This window comes from Eleutherodactylus coqui, chromosome 2, assembly GCF_035609145.1.
Source record: "Eleutherodactylus coqui strain aEleCoq1 chromosome 2, aEleCoq1.hap1, whole genome shotgun sequence".
Lineage (NCBI taxonomy): Eukaryota > Metazoa > Chordata > Amphibia > Anura > Eleutherodactylidae > Eleutherodactylus > Eleutherodactylus coqui.
The window spans coordinates 168,295,588-168,320,314 of record NC_089838.1 but is presented as its reverse complement, the minus strand read 5'-3'; the positions used below and the strand labels follow the sequence as shown (position 1 = coordinate 168,320,314).

Below are 24,727 nucleotides of genomic sequence, written 5' to 3'. Positions count from 1 at the left end.
TACTTGGGGAGCTGGCATGCTTTGGACAGAAGCTGAATGAAGTTTCTTGCTCAGCTGGCCGCGTTCTCTTCTAGCATTAAACCAAAGGAGAAAAGATCTAAAGTTAGACTCGTTTTAAAGGCCATCTTCAGTAGAAAGCTATTAAGTACAGATCTGTGCCAGTAATAGTGCTGGTAGCGGGAGAGAAGTATTCCCTGTAGTCAGCATCTGTGCCGCTGAATGCAGATTTCACTTGGTGAGGCCTCCTTCACATGACTGTTGTGTTTTTGAGAGAGAGAGAGAGATCACTCCCCTCCGCTGTCCCCCACTTCCCTCTGAGGAGGAGGCAGTTACTCGAGATGAGCGGGGCTTGCTCGAGTAACTGACCTTACCGAGCGTGCTCGCTTATCTCTACTTCTAATGCCTAAATAGCGGCACCTATAAGCTTTACCCTGCGTTGGACGCAGCTAAACTCACTCCCACTCCATTTTTTGCAGCTCTAATTGGAATCTATGGGAGCTGTCAGCATATATCGGTTGAATAATAGAGCAAGACCTGTCTTTTGCTGCAGCGTATAAGTTCAGTTGCATATGTGTTAAATACAGAATTCAATACAAACTCGCTACCTTCATCCACAAAGCCCTCCACAGTGCAGCGCCACCCTATATCGCCTCCCTCATCTCAATCCATCAACCAGCCCGGGCTCTCCGCTCTGCTAATGAAACCAGACTGAGTGCCCCTTTCATTCGAACTTCTCATTCCCGCCTCCAAGACTTCTCCAGAGCAGCACCAGTCCTCTGGAACGCACTACCAAAGGCTACCCGAGCAATCCAGGACTCGCAGAACTTCAGGCGTGCTCTAAAAACGCACCTCTTCAGGGAGGCATACCGCATTCCCTAAACAAACCTCTCTGTACTCCGCCTGATAACATGCTCCCTGACCTACTGACTGCAATCCCTGCTAGCCATCATAAACCACTCCTGCAGTCATACTGTTTCTGCCGTCACACGGCTAAATGTCTGACCATTGTCTATGTGTATAGCATCGCTCACTCTCCACCTCGCCATAGCATGCACATCTCCAGCCCCTTTACCCTCTGTATCACCCCATTACTTGTAGTATGTAAGCTCGTTGGAGCAGGACCCTCACCCCTATTGTTTCCATCAACTGATTACTATGTAACCGTGGTTCTGTAATGTTTGTATTTTTCTGTATTCCCCCCTGTCTATGTAAGCGCTGCGGAATATGTTGGCGCTATACAAATAAAGTTTATTATTATTATATGTCCTATTTTTTCCAGCACAGCGTTTTGTACACAGCTAAAAATTGGTCATCTGACCGAATACAGTGGAAACCAATACTGCAGCTGGTCACAATTTTCAGCCGAAGTATAAACATGGCTAAATAGTCACGTGAAAATGCTTGTGTGATTGAGGTCTAACAGTCGCCATCTGCACTGAAGAATAGGATAGGGGCCGGCTTTCAAGAAGCACTTGCAGTGAAAAGGGTTTTGAATATGGTAATTTGATAAATTAGGTATATTAAATAAAGTCTTTTTAAATTTCCTTTTTACATAAAAAATAAGAGAGTAAGGCCGCCTGCAGACGGGTGGGTCGGATCTGGCGGCGAGAATTCGCGCCGTGAGACCCGACCCGAGCGCCTGCAGGGACGAGCGCATACTCACCCGCGCTTGGCGGCCCCGGGTCTTTCATGTGCCGGCTGCCGGGCAGCCGGCGCATGCGCAGACCGGAGTCGGCGGCCGGGTGAGTGACGTTTCTGTGCGGGGCTCTGCGAGCCCCGCACAGAAATAGGACATGCCGCGGTTTGTTTGCCGTGCGACATTTCGCGCGGCCAAACCGCGGCCGTCTGCATAGGAGTGCGTATTGTAATACACTCCTATGCAGGCTTTCAGTGGCGGAAATCCCACGGGAAATCCCGAAGCGGGATTTCCGCCCGTGTGCAGGTGGCCTTACAGTTTAAGTATGGAGGAGTAATTAAAGACAAAGGACCCACAGAGGATCAAGTAAGTAAATAAAGTTTATGAATGAATTTGGTTACTTAAACAATCACAGTTTTTACATAAGGTAAATTTACGCTGAACAAACAATCTTAAAATCTGTCATTGGTTTTCATGTATCAACTCCGGTGATACATAGTGTTGAGGAAAGTTTAAAGCAACAGTGCTCCAGCCTCTCTCAATTAAACAATGCATGTCTGTCTAACCCTTTAAGGCTGGGTTACCACGGGGCAAAATTGCAGCGGAATTTCCGCGCGGACTTTCTGCACGGAAATTCCGACGTCAATTTTTATCCCGGGATAAAGCAGCAAAGTGGAGGAGATTTGCAAAAATCTTGTCCACAGGCTATGGAGAAGCCGTTGCTGCCAATCGGCGCTGAAACTGACATGCCGCGCGGAATTCAAAGCCACAGCATGTCAATTTTATCGCTGGCTCCGCTGCGGCTCTCTATGAGGAAATACCGCCGGAGCAGAATGCAGGCCCTGAAGCTGCTTCAAAACCCGTGCGGAAGTCCCGCGGTATTTATGTGTGGTCCTGCAGTGGTCATTCTAATACTGCATGTCGTAGGCGGCGATCTCCCTCCATATATCGCGGCTGCTGGCTCTTTCTTACAGGTGTCACCCGGTGGCAACAGCTTCGATAAGCCACCCGGCAGATCAGAGCTGTTAACCTCTTGAATACCCCGAATGATGTTCGGGGGTCCTTTACAGCCCACCCGCCATGAGATCGCAGGGAGCCTGCAGGTGTCATGGCAGAATGCCTATCAAGCCATGGCTCTGGGGTGGCTTGATAGACTGCCTGCCCGTTTGCAGTATGATGTAATGCTTTGACATTACATCATACTGCAGGAGCGATCAAAGCATTGCAAGTTGCTGTCTCCCTGGGGACTGAAAAAAAAAAGTAAAAATAAGAACAATAAAGTTTTACAGTACTACTATTAACATTATTATTATAATGATTACTAAAAAAGTAATACAAGTTTAAACCCCCTCCCCTTTTGCCATATTTAAAATAAAAGAATCTAAATCGTAAAACAAAAATACATATTTGGTATTGCCTCGTCTGTAAAAGTCAGATCTATCAAAGTAATGCATTATTTATCCTGCAGAGTGAATGCCATCAGAAAAAAAAGATAAAGACTGGTCACCCAGTCTCCTAAATGAAAAGGCCATCAAAAAGTAGTTATGCATTCCACAATGGTACCAACACAAACTACAGGATGTCCCGCAAAAAATGAGCCCCCGCACAACTTTGTCGACGGAAAAATAAAGTTATTGTGCTCAGGAGATGGTGGCAGAAAATAACAATAAAAAAAATTAATCCTAAAAATAAAAGTAATACAGCAAAAAAAAACAAAACTATATACGTTTGGTATCCTAGTAATCATACTGACTAGAGATGAGCGAGCGTACTCGCTAAGGCAAGCTACTCGAGCGAGTAGTGCCTTATGTGAGTACCTGCCCGCTCGTCTCTAAAGATTCGGGTGTCGGTGGGGGAGAGTGGGAGTTGCGGGAGTGAGCAGGGAGGAGCGTGGGGGAGAGAGCGAGAGATGTTCCCCGCCGTCACCCGAATTTTTAGAGACGAGCGGGCAGGTACTCGCATAAGGCACTTCTCGCTCGAGTAGTTTGCCTTAGCGAGTACGCTCGCTCATCTCTAGTACTGACCAATGGAATAAAGAAATCATATCATTTTTGGTGCAGTCTGTGTGCCGTAGAAACAAGACCCACTGAAAGATGGCGGAATTTTGTTACTTTTTTTTTCATTTTACTCCACTCAGAATTTTTAAAAAGTTTATCAGTACATTACATGGTTCATTAAATGGTACCATTTAAAAATACAACTTGTCCCGCAAAAAACAAGTCCTCATACAGCGACGTCGATAAATAAATAAGAGTTACGATTTTTTAAAAGGGGGAGGTAAAAACGAAAATGGGGGAAAAGAGCAGTGTCCTTGGGTTAAGATATGGTTACAGAAAAGAATGGCTGTTGGTGACACGCCTGGATAACACTATGGGGTGGGAGAGGTACTTTTCTCCTGTCATGCGTGTCAGTTTGAGGTATTTTATTGTTGTTGATCCTCATGTACCATCAATTTGAGTTACTTGTTTCTGTTTTGTGAAATGTTGGAAAGTGGAAATTTGATTTATCTTAACAGCTATTAAATATTTTATGAAGATGTAAGCTGCCTAGTAAGCGTGAGTGACTTTTATCTTGGAAATCTGCTGACGAATCTGCTGTTAAATATATTGTTATGGTGTCGCTGTCATTCTTGGGTTTTTCTTTTACCACACCGTGTGGTCTTATTAGATATTCAGCATACAGCACTATGGTGCGGTGTACTCAGGGTAGCGTTGGGATGTATTTTTTTATGAGTACTAAAAGTGAGCTATCATCGTAAATATGTGTTTACGTCAGTTCAGCAGAGACTTACTAATTTATCTAAAGGTTTCCTCTAAACTGTAGGATATAGACCTACAGGGGACATGAATGTGTTAACGTCTAACAGTATAATAAAGTAGTGTATTGTATTATCAGTGCTTGGTATGTAGAAAAGTTCTGAGTTCAAGCACTTGGCTGTTTTTGGCACTCCCATCAAGCGTATTTGGGTACACTTAAGAGTCACGCTCTGCCAGTCAGCGGGGGTCCCCCAGTTGGCATTCCGTTATCTTCTATCCTGAAGATAGGCTAATTTTGTGGAGCATTCTTTTTAGAGTATTGATTGCTGTAGAGAACCTAGTAGTAGTTTCAAACATTAAAATTTTACTCTGTATAGCACCATCCAAACAAATATGAAAAAATTGCCACAAATACTCCAACTGGATTCAAATTTTTAAATGTAGGTCTCAAATTTTAAAAAAATCTGCAGTTGACATTGACACGCTGCAGATTTATATATCGCACTGCAGTTCAATTTATATAGTATGATAGGCTGAAAGAGGACAATCTCCATGTATTTCAGCCTGTCTCCACCCACCCCCTTGTTGATTCAGAGGAAGGCAAAAAACCTCAATGAGGCAGAAGCCAATTTAGTCCCTTTTGGGGAAAAAAAATTCTTCCCGACTCCACTATTGCAGTCTGAATAATCCCTGAATCAACGTTTGGAAGTTCCTACCTGACTGTAAGAACCAGATCAACAACCCGCTGGTTATTTAATGTCTATATCCTGTAATATCATAGCTCTCTAGAAAGGCATCTAGTCCCTTCTTAAACTCCTCTATCGATTTTGCCATCACCACGTCCTCAGGCAGAGAGTTCCACAGTCTCACTGCTCTTACAGTAAAGAACTCCCTTCTGTGTTGGTGATGAAACCTGCTTTCTTCTAGACCTAGAGGATGTCTTCTTGTTACCGTTGCAGCGCTGGGTATAAACAGATCATTGGAGAGATCCTTGTGTGGTTACCTAATGTATTTATACATAGTTATTTGGTCGCCCCCTAGCCATCTTTTTTCCAGGGTGAATAATCCCAATTTTGATAGCCTCTCTGGTAAATTCCAGTCCTTTCATTCCATTTATTAATTTAGTTGCCCTGCTTTGAACCCCCTCAAACGCTGCAACATCTTTCCTGAGCACCGGTGTCCAGAACTGTACACAATATTCCATATGAGGCCTGACAAGTGCCTTATATAGTGGAAGAATAATGTTTTCGTTCCTTGCCCCTATACCTCTTTTAATGCATCCCAAGATTCCATTTGCTTTTGCCACAGCTGACTGGCATTGATTGCTCCAGTTAAATCTACAATCCACTAGTACCCAGAGGTCTTTTTCCAAATCACTTTTTCCTACCCCATTTAGTGTATATTGGTAACATCCGTTTCTCCTGCCCATGTGCATAACCTTACATTTATCAACATTGAACTTAATTTACCATTTTTCTACCCAAGCCCCCAGCTTATCTAGGTCCGTTTGCAGCCGCACATTGTCCTCCATTGTATTAATTGTCATATAGTTTTGTATCATCTGCAAATATTGATATTTTACTGTGCAGTCCCACTATCAGGTCGTTGATAAATGTGTTGAACAGAATGGGGCCTAATACTGAACCCTGTGGCACCCCGCTAACGACGGTGGCCCAATCAGAGTACGCACCATTTATTACCACCCTCTACTTTCTATCTCTGAGACAATTGTTTACGCAGATACACACGTTTTCACCCAATCCAAGCTGTCTCATTTTGTATATTAGCCTATTATGCGGCACGGTGTCAAATGCTTTAGAGAAATCCTGATATACGAGATCAATAGACTCTCCCAGGTCCAGCCTAGAACTCACTTTATCGCAGAAGCTGATCAAATTGGTCTCACATGATGGACCCCTCATGAACCCATGCTGATGAGGAGTTATGCCATAATACTATAAGACGAACATCTTCTTTGACAAAATGGCAGGTTTTGTTTAAAAACGCAATTATTGTTTAGAATAAATTGGTGAAGCCTAATACATAAACTAATGATCATAGTCCATTTCAGAGCCGTGCGAAGAAAACACAGTTGCTGGAAAAACAATGCAAACGGGACACGTTCAAAATCGCAATGCATTTTTCCATCCGCAAAGCTATGCGGGGGAAATATTGCAGCATGTTCTGTCTTCCTGTGATATCGCCCATTGTTCCCAATGGGGCTGGCGGCAGCAGCGTCGGCCCCATTGAAAGCAATTGGAGAACTCCACGATCCTCTTCTGTGGCTGTGACAGCCGCGGTGGGGATGAAGGGGATCCCCGCAGTGATGCAAGGCTGTTTTGTTACCTGAAACCCCTCGCATCACTGGGGCTTTTACATAGTAATTGCGATATCTGGCCCTTATTTACAGCCTGATATTGCCCTTGCCCGTGTGAAACTAGCCTAAGGAAAAAATAATTTTTTCCTTTCAGCCATGTTTTCAGCTTTAAAAAATGTTCTATCCATGCATTATCAGTCCACGTTTCCATTTCATTGTAAACTTTAGGCTTGACGAGTTGTGAAGCTTTCAATTTTAAAATAGTTTATTTTCAGTAAAAGTGGACTTTTCCGGAGTCCTTCAATTTCCATGCAGCAATTTTCCTTAGCAAGTGGACGAGAGTTGTTCAAATCTCATCCACTTTGCTTCTACTCTGTTTAATTACAGATTTTCTGTGTCCCGATCTGCAGCATATCTGCCCCACGTTGACATCCCCTCAGGCTGAGCTGAACAAATCCCAAAAGCTAGGGAGCCGGTGTGCCTAGAAATGTGCCGTGAAATAGTTTGTGTGTAACTGATGTCCTACACCTACAGCAAGCATCATCAAACCGGTACTCCATTCATTCACTTAGCAGCTAGAGGTAGTTTGTATCCCTCCTGTAAGTGGCAGGTTATCATGAAGTCTTTGCTAATTAGGGTTTATATTTGGAAGTAAATCCTATAACGTGCTGTCATATCGTATATATTAAGAACTCCAGACAAGTCCCATACTGTACATAGTTTCCAAAACATTTAACACATTGCTATTCACTGTAAAGCATCCAGTGGAGCAATAAGTGGTTTGAGTATCCATGTGTATACAAACTGCATGAAGTTCAATTAGCTTTAAATCTCCCTCCGGGTTATTGATTAGATACCAAAAAATGTAACTTTGTTGAAATGTTAAATTGTAGACCGTTTTAGACAAGTAACAATGCTGCTATTGACTAGAGTGAAATGTGAAGTGGTACTATGGATTGTGTGACACTATGAAAAGAAGTCTAATGGGACTGAAATTGGTAAAGCCTGTGGTCCTTGCATGACTTATTTTGATGACATTGATCTAAGGGTAGATTCTGTGGACATGTTTACCAGAGTGGGCATTGATTTTCATTTTTCTCTTGTTTGTGCAGCTTTTTTCTGCAATACTTTTTAAATAAGAAATGTGACAAACCATATTTAGTGATAATGCTTTTTCCCAAATATGAGTTGCCTTTTGGAAAAGTTTACTAGCTGCCTTTTAATTGGAAGGAAAGGTTATACCTGTAAATTAGATCATTTCACATAAGAGCTTGCTTCTAGTCTTTCCTTGTGCAACTGAGAGGCCCCATTCACAACTATTCTTGGGGCTCCTGCACATTTCCGTTTTTTGACTTCATTCTTGGAGCCGAACAATGAAAATGCCAGCTCCAAACAGAATCATAGAATGGTAGAGTTAGAAGGGACCTCCAGGGTCATCGGGTCCAACCCCCCTGCTCAGTGCAGATTCACTAAATCATCCCAGAGAGATATTGGTCCAGCCTTTGTTTGAACACTTGCATTGAAGGAGAACTCACCACCTACCGTGGTAACCTGTTCCACTCATTGATCACCCTCACAGTCAGAAAGATTTTTATAATATCTAATTTGTGTCTCCTCCCTTTCAGTTTCATCCCATTGCTTCTAGTCTTTCCTTGTGCAAATGAGAATAGGGATGATCTCTCTGCACTGTGACAGCCCTTCAGATATTTGTAGACCACTATTAAGTCTCCTTCTGACCTTCTTTTTTGCAAGCTAAACATTCCCTGATCCTTTAACCATTCCCTATAAGACATAATTTGTGGACCGCTCACATCTTGGTAACTCTTCACTGAACTCGCTCTAGTTTGTCGGTCTTTTTTTAAAATAGGGTGCCCAGAAGTGGACACAGTATTCCAGATGAGGGCTGACTAAAGACGAGTAGAGGGGTATAATGACCTCCCATGATCTAGACTCGATGCTTCTCTTAATACATCCCAGAATTGTGTTTGCCTTTTTGGCTGCTGCATCACATAGTTCACTCATGTTCAGTCTATGAACTATTAGTATACACAAGTATTTCACATGTGCTGCTTCTTAGCCCAATTCCTCCCATTCTGTATGTGCTTTTATGATTTTTCTTGCCCAGATGTAGGACTTTGCATTTGTCCTTGTTAAATACCATTGTTAGTCGCCGCCCACTGTTCAAGCTGTACTAGATCTTTTTGAATACTCTCTCTCTCTTCCCTAGTGTTAGCTATCTCTCCTAGCTTTGTGTCGTCAGCAAATTTGATCAGTTGCCAATTAATTCCCTCCACCAGATCATTTTTAAAAATGTTGAACAACACTGGGCCTAGGACAGAGCCTTGTGGTGGCCCACTTGATACATTCTTCCACTTGGATGCGCAGCCATTTATGACTACTCTTTCAGTATGATCACTCAGCCAGTTGTGAACCGACCTAACAGTTGCCCTGTCAATCCCATATTTGATCATTTTTTTCAATAAGTATGGTATGAGATACTTTGTCAAATGCTTTACTAAAGTTAAGATATACTATATTCACCACATTTCCCTAATCAACCCAGTCAGTGACTCTGTCACAGAAGAACATTAGATTCATCTGGCATGACTTGTTTGTTACAAGCCCATGCTGGCTCTGGTTTATTACTCCATTTTTATCCAAGTACTTGCATACATGCTGTTTAATAATTTGTTTAAAGATCTTTCCCGGTATAGAAGTCAGGCTCACAGGCCTATAGTTTCCTGGATCCACCTTCTTCCCTTTCTTGAAGATTGGAAAAGGGCAAATGTTGTCCCTGTCTTCTGGGACCTCTCCTGTTCTATAGGAATTTTCAAAGATTATGGCGAGTGATTAAGCAGTTACCTCCGCTGCTTCCTTTAGTATTCTAGGATGTAATTCATCTGGACCTTGAGACTTGAATACATTTAAGTTAGCTAAGTGTTCCCTCACCCTCTCTTTGCTTATAGATGATAGCCTGCATTCTTTTATTCCCCCAATAGCACAGGGAAGATCAGCTGATGTTCTATCTACTTTCTGAGAGAAAACAGATACAAAATATAAATTTAAAAGCTCGGCCTTCTTAACATCATTCTTAACCAATTCACCATTTTCATCTTGTAGGCATCCAATAGCATCTTTGACTTTTCTTTTGCTTTTGACATACCCCCCTAATTCTTTTTTATTGCTTTTGGCCTCTGTTGCAAGCCTCAATTCATTATTAGCTTTAGCTTTTCTGACACTTGCCCTACAGTTTTCTGCAGACCATATTATATTCTTCTTTAGATATTCCCTCCTCTTTCCATTTGATAAACATATTTTTCTTCGTTTTCACCATGTGTGCAAGTTCTGTGTTCATTCTGGTATGTTTAAATGCTTCCCATTTTTCCTTCTTTTAGGGATTGTTAACGATTGTGCTTTGAGAATCTCATTTTGCAATATTTCCCAACCTTCTTGGACATTTCTGTCCTTAAGAACATCAAGCCATTGGATTCTTCCTACCCTCTTTCTGAGTTCATTAAAATCTGCCTTTCTAATATCCAACCTTGAGGTCTGAGTTTTCTCAGGTCTTTCTCCCCTTTTTATCCGACATTCAAGGATAGAATGATCTCTGCTGCCAAAGGACCCAGCCACCCTTACTTCCTCAACCATTCCCTCCCTGTTGGTAAGAATTAGGTCCAAGATAGCAGATCCCCTTGTGTTCTCTTCTACCTTTTCGAAGCTAAAGTTGTCAGCAAGAGCGGATAAAAATTTGTTGGATCCATTACTTTTACCTGAGAGATTCCCAACAAATGTCTGGATAGTTAAAATCTCCCATAATCACTATGTCATGCTTTTTTGAGAGCTTGGCCATCTGATGTAGAAAGAGTTCATCAATATCTTCTGCTTGTCCAGGCAGCCTATAGTAAATGCTTACAATGGTGTCCTTTCTGTTCTCTCCTTTTATTCTTAACCAAACAGTTTCTACAGAACTACCACTATAAATTATGGCTCCTAGAATGCAACGATGAAAACCAATGAAAAATGCGTTGGTAATGAAGGTGTAAAAAGTCTTTGTCAGGTTCTAAAGTATGTGCTGGTTGTGAGGACATGAGGAATCTGCTGTAGTTGCTACTAGGGTACTGCTCAAGAGACTGAAGTCTCTCACATATTTTTTTTTTAAACGCGATTAATGCAGCGTTTTGAACGCCACGGTATAGCGCTCCCATTGAAATCAATGGGGCTCCGTAGACCTGAGTTCAATCGCAGCACTGGACAGCGCTTTCCAGTGCAGCAATTTTCAAGCGCTGTATGCTTTATCTTTCGCTGTTTAGTGGACCTAAATCATCAATCACAATGATGAGATGCACTAGAACACGCTGTTGGCCACATTGAGCTGCGGACAAAAACAAAAGGTAAAATGTGTGAGAGAGGCCTGGTGGTGTGGAAAGCGAGCACCAGACCTGGATGCCAGGAGTACACAACAATTAAATATAAATCACATGATAGGAGTGTTTACTAAAAAATAATCAGAGAAATAAAAGCTCTTTCTACAGTTGGAAGAATCATAGATTACCTGAGAAGTGAGAATGAAATCTTTTACCATTTCTCTTACTAGGGGCTGTGAATGACCTCTGGTTTAACTTTAAATGCTTTCACAGTTGATTTGTGCTGCTTTAAGCTCATCAAAGATTGTAACATTCTTAAGTGTGTAGATCTGAAACCAATCTAAGGTCTTATTTTTTGTGTAGAAGAATATCTCTTTTACTTATAAAGTAACATTATTACATCTGGGCATTGCAATCAGGACATTTTTGTTGTAATGAAAAACTATGAAATTGTCAAAACATTCAAACATTGTCCACCCCCATGCAGATCCACTTGTTACACTGAATAATCTTCTTGAGCATGTATATATATATATATATATATATATATATATATATATATATATATATATATATATATATATATATATACTAGCTGGTATGACTGGCTTCGGCTGTGTTAATTTAGTACAGGTGTTTACCCGTTGTTTGCGCAGAAAATCTTATGGAGTTGTGGTTACTTCAGAGGAACCGAGGAACACAATATGTATACACATAGAGGAGCGTTTGATTCTCCTTAGGCTGCATATACCAATGTCCATCTGCAGAATGTGCCATCCCTTCCACACTCCTCACTTTTTACCCTTGAAGATAATGCACCTTTTTATTCAAATTTATTCCCAGACTGCAGGATGGAGCCCCTTCTAAGCCTTAAAGGCATGCTCTATCCCTGCGGTCCATGGCCGCTTCCTTATGTACTTTATAGTCTTTCAGTATATGCATACAGAGGTCAGTTAGATTCTCCTCAGTATATGCACATAGAGGTGAGGTAGAGTCTCCTCAGTATATGCACATATAGGTCAGTTAGATTCTCCTCAGTATATGCACATAGAGGTCAGTTAGTTAGATTCTCCTCAGTATATGCACATAGAGGTCAGTTAGATTCTCCTCAGTATATGCACATAGAGGTGAGGTAGATTCTCCTCCATATATACACATAGAGGTTAGGTAGATTCTCCTCCATATATACACATAGAGGTTAGGTAGAGCCTCCCCCATATATACACATAGAGGTGAGGTAGATTCTCCTCCATATATACACATAGAGGTGAGGTAGATTCTCCTCCATATATACACATAGAGGTGAGGTAGATTCTCCTCAATATATACACATAGAGGTCAGTTAGATTCTCCTCAGTATTTGCACATAGAGGTGAGGTAGATTCTCCTCCATATATACACATAGAGGTGAGGTAGATTCTCCTCCATATATACACATAGAGGTGAGGTAGATTCTCCTCAATATATACACATAGAGGTCAGTTAGATTCTCCTCAGTATATGCACATAGAGGTGAGGTAGATTCTCCTCAATATATACACATAGAGGTTAGGTAGATTCTCCTCCATATATACACATAGAGGTTAGGTAGAGCCTCCCCCATATATACACATAGAGGTGAGGTAGATTCTCCTCCATATATACACATAGAGGTGAGGTAGATTCTCCTCCATATATACACATAGAGGTGAGGTAGATTCTCCTCAGTATATGCACATAGAGGTCAGTTAGATTCTCCTCAGTATATGCACATAGAGGTGAGGTAGATTCTCCTCCATATATACACATAGAGGTTAGGTAGATTCTCCTCCATATATACACATAGAGGTTAGGTAGATTCTCCTCCATATATACACATAGAGGTTAGGTAGAGCCTCCCCCATATATACACATAGAGGTGAGGTAGATTCTCCTCCATATATACACATAGAGGTGAGGTAGATTCTCCTCCATATATACACATAGAGGTGAGGTAGATTCTCCTCAATATATACACATAGAGGTCAGTTAGATTCTCCTCAGTATTTGCACATAGAGGTGAGGTAGATTCTCCTCAATATATACACATAGATGTGTGGTAGATTCTCTTCAGTATACAAATCATTTCCCTAGGCTCTATGGTTTCTGAGAACTATCCCATGTATCACAGATTTTCATAGTTTTTCACACATAGAATTGAATATTGATGTTGCAACCCCTTTACTTTTCATATTTAGGACGTAAATAATCGTAGTGCCAAATTTCAAGTTTGGATTACACCGGGAAGTTAGAGAATTAGTGGCAAGTCAGTCAGTGTTTCGCATGATTGCAGTCACCATCCTACGATGGGCTTTCCACTAATTCCTTTAAGGCATTTAAGCAAGTATACTATAGAATTGCATTATTTACAGTCATAGTTGGGCTTGTTGCCAGCAGGGGGAAATTTAGTATTAGGTCATCAGCATTAAAAATTGGATACCGTACATTCTCCCATAGAATCTTTCAACATATTATCCACTGGCAGCCTGGACCTGTGGTGTTCAGAGTTCGAATGTTATTGGAAGTGTTTGGCTGTGGTTAATGATGGAACATACACCACTTACGTTAACCACTTCAGAACCATTAATTATGCGTGCCAAACCAGCTTGAGAACCATCCAGATTTGTGTGCCGTCTTGCAGAACTGACATATATTTACGCCTAGTCTTCTGCTGCTGTGTCCCCCGAGCAATTCCAACACCCAGATATCAATCTTACAAATAGCCTTTGGTCCTGGTGCTGTTATCGGGACCTAATTGGTTTGGGTCCCAATCCTGTTAACACCATGGCAACCAATTTTGGAACGTATGGGATAAATTGTTGTAGCAACAAATTTTACTGGGTTCTGTGCTGTAAAAAAAAAAAATCCTCGCTCTCCTCATGTGTCCAGTGGGAGTGTGATTGGAGGAGGGAGAAAAAAAAAACAGCACATACATTTGAGTGAACATTATCTTTTAACTCCTGCCTGCCTAACAAAAATTATCAGGCTATTGGTACATGCTCATTATTTTATGTGCCCTGTTGGATGGCACTGCCTGCTCCTGAGCCCAGTACCGTCAGCTGATTCGGGAAGTCATGATTGGTAAACCCTGTACTGTGATGGCAATGGAAAGCGTAATTTCCTCTTCTGCAAAACTCCTGGAGAGAGGACTTCATAAGAAACTGAAATGTAGGTCTTGAGGTTGTATTGCTATATTGGTATCATGCGTAAGACAACGTACACATATTTAGCATCGCATTATACAGGAAATTTTGGGGATTCACTTTTGGGTTAAATATTACAGGTTCAACGACTGCCCTAGACAAGAACATGAAAATGACAGAGCGTATATTTTCCTGTGTCAGCCAATTTATCTCTGCATAAGGAAGACCAAACAAGAAGATAACCACTGTGATTTCAGAAAGCTCTGTGTCCCTCCAAAAAAGCACAAAAAAATATTTGGGTACACAAAAACAGAATTAAGGGCTTATGCCCACGGCCGGGTTGGATTCCGACTGTGAGATCCACGCAGCAGGATGCGAAACGTGCCTCGGCATTGACCTCCCGCTTACCTGTGTGGAGTCTTGTATCTCCGCTCTGCGATGGGCCGGCTGGCGCACAGCTGGCGCATCAGCGATGGAAATAGGACATGCCGTGCGAGTTTTCACGCGGTCAGATCGCGGCTGTCAGCACAGTATTGCATAAACTAATGCAGTCCTATGGCAGCGTGCATAGCGGAAATTCCATGTGGAATTTCGCCGCGGAATTTCCGTCCGTGGGCATGGGGCGTAAGAATTACCTTTAAAATTCAGCATTCCAGTATATGAAATTCTGCTCTGCTAATCAATACCCAAACCACCCTAGATATGAAAAGCTTAAAAGGTCTGTATCATCAAAACAATCAGTCAGTATGCCCTACTGAGTACGTGGGTGTCAAGATGTCATTGAAATAGTTCTTTGTTGGAGACTTCTCTCTCTGGGCCTGAACAGACCGTACATGTATGTGCATGCAATGTTGGATTTCCCCTGAGGTACCTGCTGCAGGGGGTTACAAAAGCCAAACAAACCCAATTGGCTGATTGGTGGATGTAAAATGTTTACGCACCCCATGTAAAAATGTTCTGTTTTTTATGTTTCATTTCAGATTTATTTTCACCTTCATTGTGACTCATTATCTGTACTATTCCATTGAAAAATAAAAAATAACAAAACTAAAATATTGTAGTTGCCCAAGTGTGAACACCCTCTTATATTTGGGGACGTGGTTGTGCTCAAAATTAACCAATCACATTTAAAATCATGTTAAATAGTAGTTAGTGCACAGCCGCCATTATGTAAAGGGATTCTGATTTACCCCATATAAAGTTCAGCTGTTCTAGTAGGATTTTCCTGACAGTCTCTCAGTTGTATTTTTCAGCTTAAGCCATGGTCCATAAAGCCCCAGTACCAGCAGCAGCCAAACAGCCCCAAAGCATAGGGCAAGCTTCACATGGGCGACAATTGTGCGATTTTTCTCACGATGCGTCAGTGCTACGAATTGCATGTATGTGAAGCCCTTTCTTTCTATAGGTTCTTTCACATTAGCGTTGTTTGGTAGGCTGCTACATTGCGAGAGAAACAAATCACGGGTTGCTGAATATTGCCACGATTTGCAAGGTTTTGTTGCCCATGTTTCCCTTTGGACTCTTCCATTGTGTTGCATCGCACTAAAACGCGGTTTTCACGGGGGGCGATGCAGCTTTTACAGTAGGAAACCCTACTATTTCCCCTAAAATAAGCCCTTGCTGCGTCATAAAAAAAAAAATAAACAATACATCACCTAAGAGGTGTTTGTCTTGCTCCGCTGCACGTCTCCTCTGTATCTCTGGCGTTTGTTTGAACTCCTCCGGCAAAGCTTCCTGGTCAGGAAGTGTTGACTCTGATTGGCTGAACTGTGGCGCTCGAGAACCAATCAGAAACAGCACTTGATAAACCAATCACAGCCATTCATTGATTGACTGAGCCACAGCGCTCAAGAACCAATTAGAGGCAGCTAGGACCTATTTTTCAGGTAGGGCTTATATTCTAAGCCCCTCCTATCACTCCCCCCCCCCCCCCCCCGAAAATCCCGGCAAAAGAGCACTACAAAGTGACACAAAATTGCGATATTGCCGTGATGAAATGCACAGAACACAGATGCGACATCGCTGCAATTTTCTCCCGGCGATATCGCTGTTGCCCGTGTGGAAGGGGCCTGATGCAACCTGAAGCAGATATGTGATTTTGTTTCTGAGGTTGAATCCTCAGCAGATAGAAAGGGCTTGGTCTGAAGGACAGTACAGAATCAAAGTTTATTCCAAGGCAGTACACTTGTGAGACTTGGGAATGTGTTCGTACTATTAACTGACACTGATTTATTCTGGACTAGGAATTGAAAGGGGAAAGATGATGAATTTAGCTTTCTCCATGTTGAGTTTTAGGAAGCAAGGGAAGGCGATGACTGACAGACACTCTGAGTAGGAAAGAAGGTACATTTGAGCATCATCAATCTAAAAATGATATTGAATGCAACCATATTTTATGAGATGTGCCAAATGTTAAGATGTACTGAGAAGAACAGGATTGTCAGAAGAGAGCCTTGAGGGATGCCAATAAAGGGAGGTCGAGGAGGAGGTAGCGTGTGAATGGGAGACACTAAATGCTCAGTTGGTGAGGTACGTGAAGATGCAGGAGAGAGGCAAGTCTTTGATGCCAAGGAACTAAAGGATTTTTAATAAGTTGACTGTATCAAAGGACAGGTCTACATTAGTAAAAATTGTACAAAGTGTTGTGCTACTCTTTTTATTAACATGCTGTTAGTGACTTTGGTCAGGGCAGTTTCAGTGCAATGGTGGTATCAGAAATCACATTGTAGCCGGTCAGTTTGGACATGTTGTTCAAGGAATTTTGAGGCAAAGAGGGGGGTAGTGAGATGCAGCGGTTGTTGTACAGAGTGGATAGATGGCTCAAGAGATGGCTACCATGCTGAGTGTCATGATTAGATGTTTAAACAAAAGATTGATGGCAGTACAAGAACCAGGCATAGTAACCAGGGTTAAGGCAGAAGTAGGGATGTAGAATAGAATTTGAAATGGAGGATTTTGACTGCATGGTCTTGTTGGAGAATGAAAGCAACAGATAAAATGGGGAGAAGTGATTGCAAGGCATCCAAATGATTTATGACTTCCCACGAATCCAATATGACTTTGTGCTGGCAGGTATTAAGCTGATCCACTTGCTGGACCAGTTCATAGGCATCTATAGTGGATGTGGCAATGCCATTAGAAACCATACCCTGGTGATTTTGCTACAGTAATATACTTGAATGTGGCTTTTCTGAGTCACTATCTGATGCAGGCTAGACTAGGGTGTGGTGTCTACAGAATTCCCTGGTTTTCACACTTAGCCCTTGCAAGAAAGGGTGCTAAGGTTCAACACCATGAGTAGTAATATAAAAAAGCATGGTCTCTAAAGGTCAAGGTATGAGCATAACAGAGATTCAGTATCTATAGTAGTACTACTGTGTTTCCCTGAAAAATAAGCCCTACCCTGATTTTTTCTTCTTCTTGAAGAGGGGGTGTGTTTGGAATATAAGCCCTACCCTGAAAATAAGTCTTAGCTACACTACATGACAAAAAAGCAATACATTACCCAGCAGGCGCTGTCCAAGTCCCCCTCACTAGTCTCTGCAGTTCCGGCAGGCTTCCTTGCAGTTCTCAGTTGCCGACAGAAGATCACTTGCTGGTAATGGGGATTGTAAACCCCGCCTCTAGCAAGCGCTTGCTCTGATTGGCACTCTAGCGCAGAGGCTCAGCCAAATCACTGCAGCGCTTGATGAACCAATCACAGCCATCGCTTTGAATGGGTCTTATTTTCAGGGAAACGCGCATATGTACCAGGCATAATACCCAAAGAACAAGGCAGAAGTATAGCAGTAAACAATGCCAAGGTCAGAAACGGGATCAATCAATAGCAATCTGAACTCACTAGTAAAAAGGGGTCATGAAGGGCAGAACCTTGATCACCACAATGAATAAGAGACCTGGATATGTTTAAATAGCCAAGGAGAAGCATAATGTTCCAAAGCAAAAAGGCAGAGAACCAGAAACGGATGACTGAGAAACAAAGCACTGCTTTGCTGCATCAGTAGAGCCACGGTTGGTCTGAACCAGTAGGACTGCAGCAGACACCAAGCATAGGAGCAGGAAGATCAGCAGATATGGTCATTGGGAGGATCAGCGACTGGGGTAAATGCTGTTGTAGGGCAAATTAAGGTATGGGACTAGGTCAAGAGTGAAAGGGGATCAGGTGGGATTTGGAGAGTTAGGGGCAAATCTTTCATCAGTTAACGTGGTGAAGTGGGGTATGCAGAATGGGACTAGGCGGTTGTGTAGGTGAGTCATGGGAACTGTAGGTTAAATCTGTTTCTGATGGCTTACATTTTTTCTGTTTGCAGAACATGGTAAAGTCTTGATCTGAGATGAGAAATGTAGACTGGGGGCACAAGGAAATTGATTGGAGATCTTTTAAATGTAAACTTGACAATACTCTTGAATCCTTAAAGGGGTTGTCCCGCGCCGAAACGGGTTTTTTTTTTTTCAATAGCCCCCCCATTCGGCGCGAGACAAACCCGATGCAGGGATAAAAAAAAAAAACGGGTAGTACTTACCCGAATCCCCGCGCTCCGGTGACTTCTTACTTACCTTGTGAAGATGGCCGCCGGGATCTTCACCCTCGGTGGACCGCAGGTCTTCTGTGCGGTCCATTGCCGATTCCAGCCTCCTGATTGGCTGGAATCGGCACACGTGACGGGGCGGAGCTACGAGGAGCCGCTCTCCGGCACGAGCGGCCCCATTCAGAAGGGAGAAGACCGGACTGCGCAAGTGCGTCTAATCGGGCGATTAGACGCTGAAGATTAGACGGCACCATGGAGACGGGGACGCCAGCAACAGAACAGGTAAGTGAATAACTTCTGTATGGCTCATAATTAATGCACAATGTACATTACAAAGTTCATTAATATGGCCATACAGAAGTGTATAACCCCACTTTGTTTCGCGGGACAACCCCTTTAACTTTTTGTAGTCCTTTTCTGCAGTACCTTATGCTTTAGATTTCTGATTGCTTCAGTTGCTGACTTAAGAAACTCTCTGCCTATCAAGAGTTCCTTCACACTTGCGATCGAGATAGTGCTGCGTTTTTTTTTTCATTTTAACACAAATGTCCATAGGACTTTCTAATGTTAAAAACGCATCGCACAAAAAAAGGAAGTTTGTGCTTTGCGCTTTATTTTTTTTGTCTGATGCATTTTTAACATTAGAAAGTCTTATTGACATTTGCATTAAAAAAACACAGCAATATCGCAAGTGTGAAGGCACCCTCCGAGTCTAAAAGCCAGGTTCTGGGCACCCAAGCATTTCTATTACTACTGGATATCCCGAGTCTCCTGGCGGTCCCCCTGGCTCTCAGGACCATTCAGGACCCGACAGAACTTTGAGAGATCACATGGTGGCATGATAGTATGTATACACTTAATTCAAGGACTGTTAGGACTGTTGCTTGCAGTTCTTACTGTCTGTTTATTCTGCTAGAAGTTTAACTTGGAGTAATATTTTTAATTTATAGCAGTAATTTGTCGTGGTGCAGTAGTTTTCATTGTCCTCTTTGCGTTTTGTAGTTTAACCAAGACTCTTCAGAAGACTCCAACAACACCTGCAAAATTGAAAAAAGTCACTACTTTCCAAGAATTTGAAAGTAACACCAGCGATGCTTGGGATGTTGGAGAGGATGATGATGAACTTTTGGCGATGGCAGCAGAAAATTTAAATACTGAGGTAGTTATGGAAACTGCAAACAAAGTGATTCAAAACCACACAAAACTACAAGAACAGAACAAATTTCAAGAGTCCCAACAATTGGAGGACAGACCTGTGAGCTTTGAAGAGCTGCCATCCTTTAATAACAGCGACAGTAAAATAGTAAAATCGGCCAGTGAAAGTCAGATTCCTAATCCATCTGGTATGTACATTTCTTTGCATTACTTGGTGGGTCTTTGAGTATTTAAGGTGAAGCTTTGAACAGATGAACATTGGAGAATGTGCAAAACCTTTATATTATTTTACAGCATTTGTCACTTTATGTAATGGACATTGTTACATAGTTGTCTTAATCTTTGCTGAACTATATCTATAAAGGCTGTAAGCAGTAGTATTGACTGGTTACAGTTCTGACCTCTCGTATTCAAGGGGTTTTCTGGGACGAAAAGAAAAATTGAGGATAAGGAATTGTGTAATTAAAATAAATAATCCATACTCTCCTGCTTATGTGGCCCACCATCCAATGCTGGGGCCCTGGTCCATGCTGCTTAGATGCCGGAAGAAGGCATGACCGTCATGTGCTGCTCGTTGTGCATGTAAGCGTTCAGCCAATCACCAGCTTCCATTGTTACGTGCTGTTCATGGCAAATCACCGCTGAAACCTATGATGATTGGCTGAGCGCTCACATGCACAGAGTGGCACATGACCACTGTATCACCTTCTGAAATTGGAGTGACAGGGACTAGAACTCCTTTACTGGGTGGGGGGTGGTGCATAAGAAGGGGAGTATGGATTATTTTTTTAATTTACAACATTCTCTGCCCCCCACCCCTGCCAAAAAAACAAGTCCTGCAAAGCCCCTTTTAATGCTGCATATATTGTTTTATGACCGCATTCTCCCCAAAAAAGATGAAAAAATTGCTTTGCAATTCTTTGGGTGCACAATACTTGAAGCATCCGTTACATAATAGGAGCAGCTATGACATATGTACACTTTGTATTAACAATTTGGTTAACTTCACAGCTTCTGCTGCTTTGAGCAATGTAATGGTTTTCTTGTACTGGTATTATAATAGTTTAAAGTCCATTTCATGCACTAATTACTTGCAAGCACTGAGGTAATATAATTGTTTTTTACCACAGGCTGTAATTACAGGCAACTTTTAAACCACATTTCTCTAAGGATCACAGCCTAAAAACAAAGCACTCAGTACATTGTATTAAATATTGTCTGTTCCTTGAATGCGGTAAAATGTAGTTTATTTTCTAGAAATTATAGTAGTTGTATGGGATTAGGAAAACCTGAAACTGCGCTATGCTTGCCCAAAGGCTGCTGCTGGATTTGCACCTTGGCGCCTTTAAAATGAGTGAGGCTGAATGGTAATTCCAGATGCAGCCTACCGAATTGACGCCCATACGAGGCCGTAGCCTTTTTTTATTATCCTTCCGATGACCTCTGTATAATGACTTATTTTTTGTGTGGAAAGTTGTATTTTATAGACACAATAGTCTTGATTTAAAATCTCCAATCGTTAGGTTCTACCTCTCCATTGTAGACCAATGTATCTCCATGGGTAGACTTCAAACCTGTGTGTAGTCTGAACCTGCAGTCATGTGATACTCCCTTTCACCTGCCTTCTTTTCTTTGAACATGCTGCTCGTTAACCTTCGGCCATGTAGTGTAACACAGGGGTCCCCAACTCCAGTCCTCAGGGACCACCAACAGGTCATGTTTTCAGTATATCCTATGGTAAAAACACCTGCAGCAATGTCGGAGGAATTCACAATAATTACATCACCTGTGCAACACTGAGGAGAACCTGAAAACATGACCTGTTGGTGGTCCCTGAAGACTGGAGTTGGGGAACACTGGTGTAACACACTGTTGCGGGTCAGAATGCACCGAATGCCCTTGTCATCTGTAGGCATGGAAATACGTGGGTTTGCTTAGTAGCTGTAGACCCCAAATAGGGAAAGTTTTAAATGTGACTACCGTATATTCCGGCGTATAAGGCAACTGGGCATATAAGACGAACCCCAACTGTCGACTTATACGCCGGGAATACAGTGTAGGGAAAAAAAAACAATACTCACCTCCTGCGGCGTTCTGCTGCAGGCTGTCGCTCTCTCCTCCTCGCCAACAGAGCATTGCTTTCTGGATGCGGGGCTTGAAATCCCCGCCTCCAGAAAACTAATGCTGTGATTGGCTAACTCAGGCGGCGTCAGCCAATGAAAGCTGGCGCTGCGTTAGCCAATCACAGCCATTCAATGACATCATTCAATGGCTGGGATTGGCTAACTCAGGCGGCGTCAGCCAATGAAAGCTGGCGCTGCGTTAGCCAGTCACAGCCATTCAATGATGTCATTATATAGCTGTAATTGGCTAAAGCAGCGCCAGCTTTCATTGACTGACTGGCTGACGCCCGCCTGAGTTGGCCAATCACAGCATTAGCTTTCTGGAGGCGGGGATTTCAGCAGCGCCGCAGAACGCCACGGGAGGTGAGTATTGTTTTTTTTTGTACAGCTTAAACCCGGCATATAAGACGATCCCCGACTTTGGAGAAGATTCTCTGGGGTTAAAAGGTTGTCTTATACGCCGGTATTTGCGGTACTTGGTGAGTTGCTTCAGTTTTCATTTTGATTTAACTTTTTTGTTCTTGCAAACATGTCTCTATAAAGCTGCCTGTTCACAGGAGTTGCGATATCCCGCAGCGGCTCTCCACTGCGGGAGCCGCTGCCGGGGAGCAGGAGCCGGCTGACTGATCTCCATGGTGAGCCTATCTGACAGATTGGCTCACCGCAGAGAATTGCAGCAATTTGCAGCATGCTGCGCTTTGCTGCCCGCGAGCGGAGGATCGCTATGACTCTTCGCTCATGTACAGGGGGCTGCGCTTTTCATAGCAACGCTATGAAAAGCGTTCACTGCGTTCCCCGTGGCCGGATTATTGCCGCAGGGAACGCAGTGCAAAATTGCCCGTGGACAGGCAGCTTAAGGCTGCCTGCACACGGTCTGCTCAGATTCCGCATGCAGAATCCAACCCTGTGCCCCGCCGGTGACCCCTGCATACCTGTCCAGCGTCTTCTATTCTGTTCTGCGGATGTGCCGACCGGTGCACATGTGCAGTACAGAATACGCCGCGCTGTCGCTAAGCAATGATGCAGATCCCACAAGCTTTCCGCAATGATTGCGGAAGGGCCACAGGATGGACGGCTTCCATTGAGTTCAATGGAAGCTGTCTGTGCGGAGCCCGCACAAAATTGTAGCATGTGATTTCCACTTGTGGACATGAAAATCACGTATTGCCATTGCATGTTATGGGCGGTATTTGCTGTGGAAACCCGGAGGTGCAAGCCCACGCCGGATTCCGTAGTGCATTTCCGCCTGTGTGCAGGTGGACTTAGTTATAAATGATTGATTGCCGTCATAACAAAAAGGACAAAACATAAATAAATACATATTTATAGAGTATAATATTACTTTTCCCCTCCACTCAGCATCTGTCCTAACCCAGATGTAAGGAGTAGATAAGATCAAAATAACATTTCATCTGGATCAGCAGCATCCATACCTCCTGTTTTGGCTTATCTACTTGTGACATTTCCGAGGCGTTGTACCCATCTGTCCCAGGAGGGGCAGCAGCTGCCACAGGTGATCTATTGGTGTTGTGTTCACCAGGTGCTGCAGCACATACTCTTATCTTGGTGTATTACACACTATGTAGTGCTCTTTCCTCTTTCTCTAGTGGTCCTAACCCAGATATAAACATGCTATGGCATATGGAGTAAGAAATGGTCCAATGCTTTCTAAATGTGCTCCATTATGCTGACTAGTGGGTGGGAATGATGTATGTTTCTCTATGGGCATAAATACCCACATTCTAGAATTAGCTCTAAGTAAAGTATTCGGACCCTGTTAGTTACTATGGCAGCTTTTTATTTTGATTTTTTTAAAATCTATAGTAAAAAGACAAAATACATAAATAGACATATCACAGCAGGGAGCATATAGGAAAGTGGTTCTGTTCTTAAAAGCCTTTTGCTAGCGGTCTTGTATTTCCAGAGAACATAGATAAATTAAATGTATAAAATGATGTTTTTCATGTTGGTGTTTTAAAAAAAAAAAAAAAAGTAAACTGGACATGAGTAGACTTAAACTGAATCTTGCTTTTTGCTGCTCTCTTTAAAAGAGTTTTCCAGGGCTAAACTATTGATCTCAGCATAGGTCATCAGTAGTTGATCAGAGGGGAAGGTCTGCTGTTTGGGATCCCTGCTGATTAGCTGATTGAAGTGACAACAGCACTGTGCTTAGTACCATGGTCCATAGTAGGCACAGAGCCGCACATTGTAGAGCAGTTCAGCCCTATTCACTTGATGGAACTGAGCTGTTCTCGGGTCATTTGACTGATGAACATGATGCCACCGGCCTGAGAAGAGGCCACAGCTCTAACCCAAGCACCGTGGCTTCTTCAATCAGCTGATCTGCAGGGGTCCCTATACTGAGGGTAGGTCATCAATAAAGAGGTTTTACCACCATAAGCTTTGATGGCATGTTGATCAGATATGCCATCAGCTGCGGGTTTACCCACTGGAATCCCACTCCTTTAGCATATTTCTAATACTGTGCCTATTTCATCTAGTGTTATATCAAATTTACTATGCTTTTTTTGTGATTTGTAGTGTAACAACATTGAATGATGGTGATTTCATTTGGCTTAAAAAATAAAAAAAAAAAAAAAAAGTATCTCACTGTCAAAATTAAATCTGTACATAATATATCTTCATTATAAGTAAACACAAAATTGATTCACAGGTATTCACATCC

The 24,727-nt window shown here is 42.5% G+C and overlaps 1 protein-coding gene across 1 annotated transcript in view; it reads left to right on the top strand.

Moving 5' to 3' along the window:
- Positions 1 to 24,727, top strand: part of TBC1D22A (TBC1 domain family member 22A) — a 490,668-nt gene that overhangs the window by 23,894 nt on the left and 442,047 nt on the right. Inside the window, exon 3 of the mRNA XM_066591889.1 lies at positions 19,766 to 20,106. Coding sequence (XP_066447986.1) covers positions 19,766 to 20,106 — 341 coding nt within the window. The remainder of the gene's footprint in view (positions 1 to 19,765; positions 20,107 to 24,727) is intronic.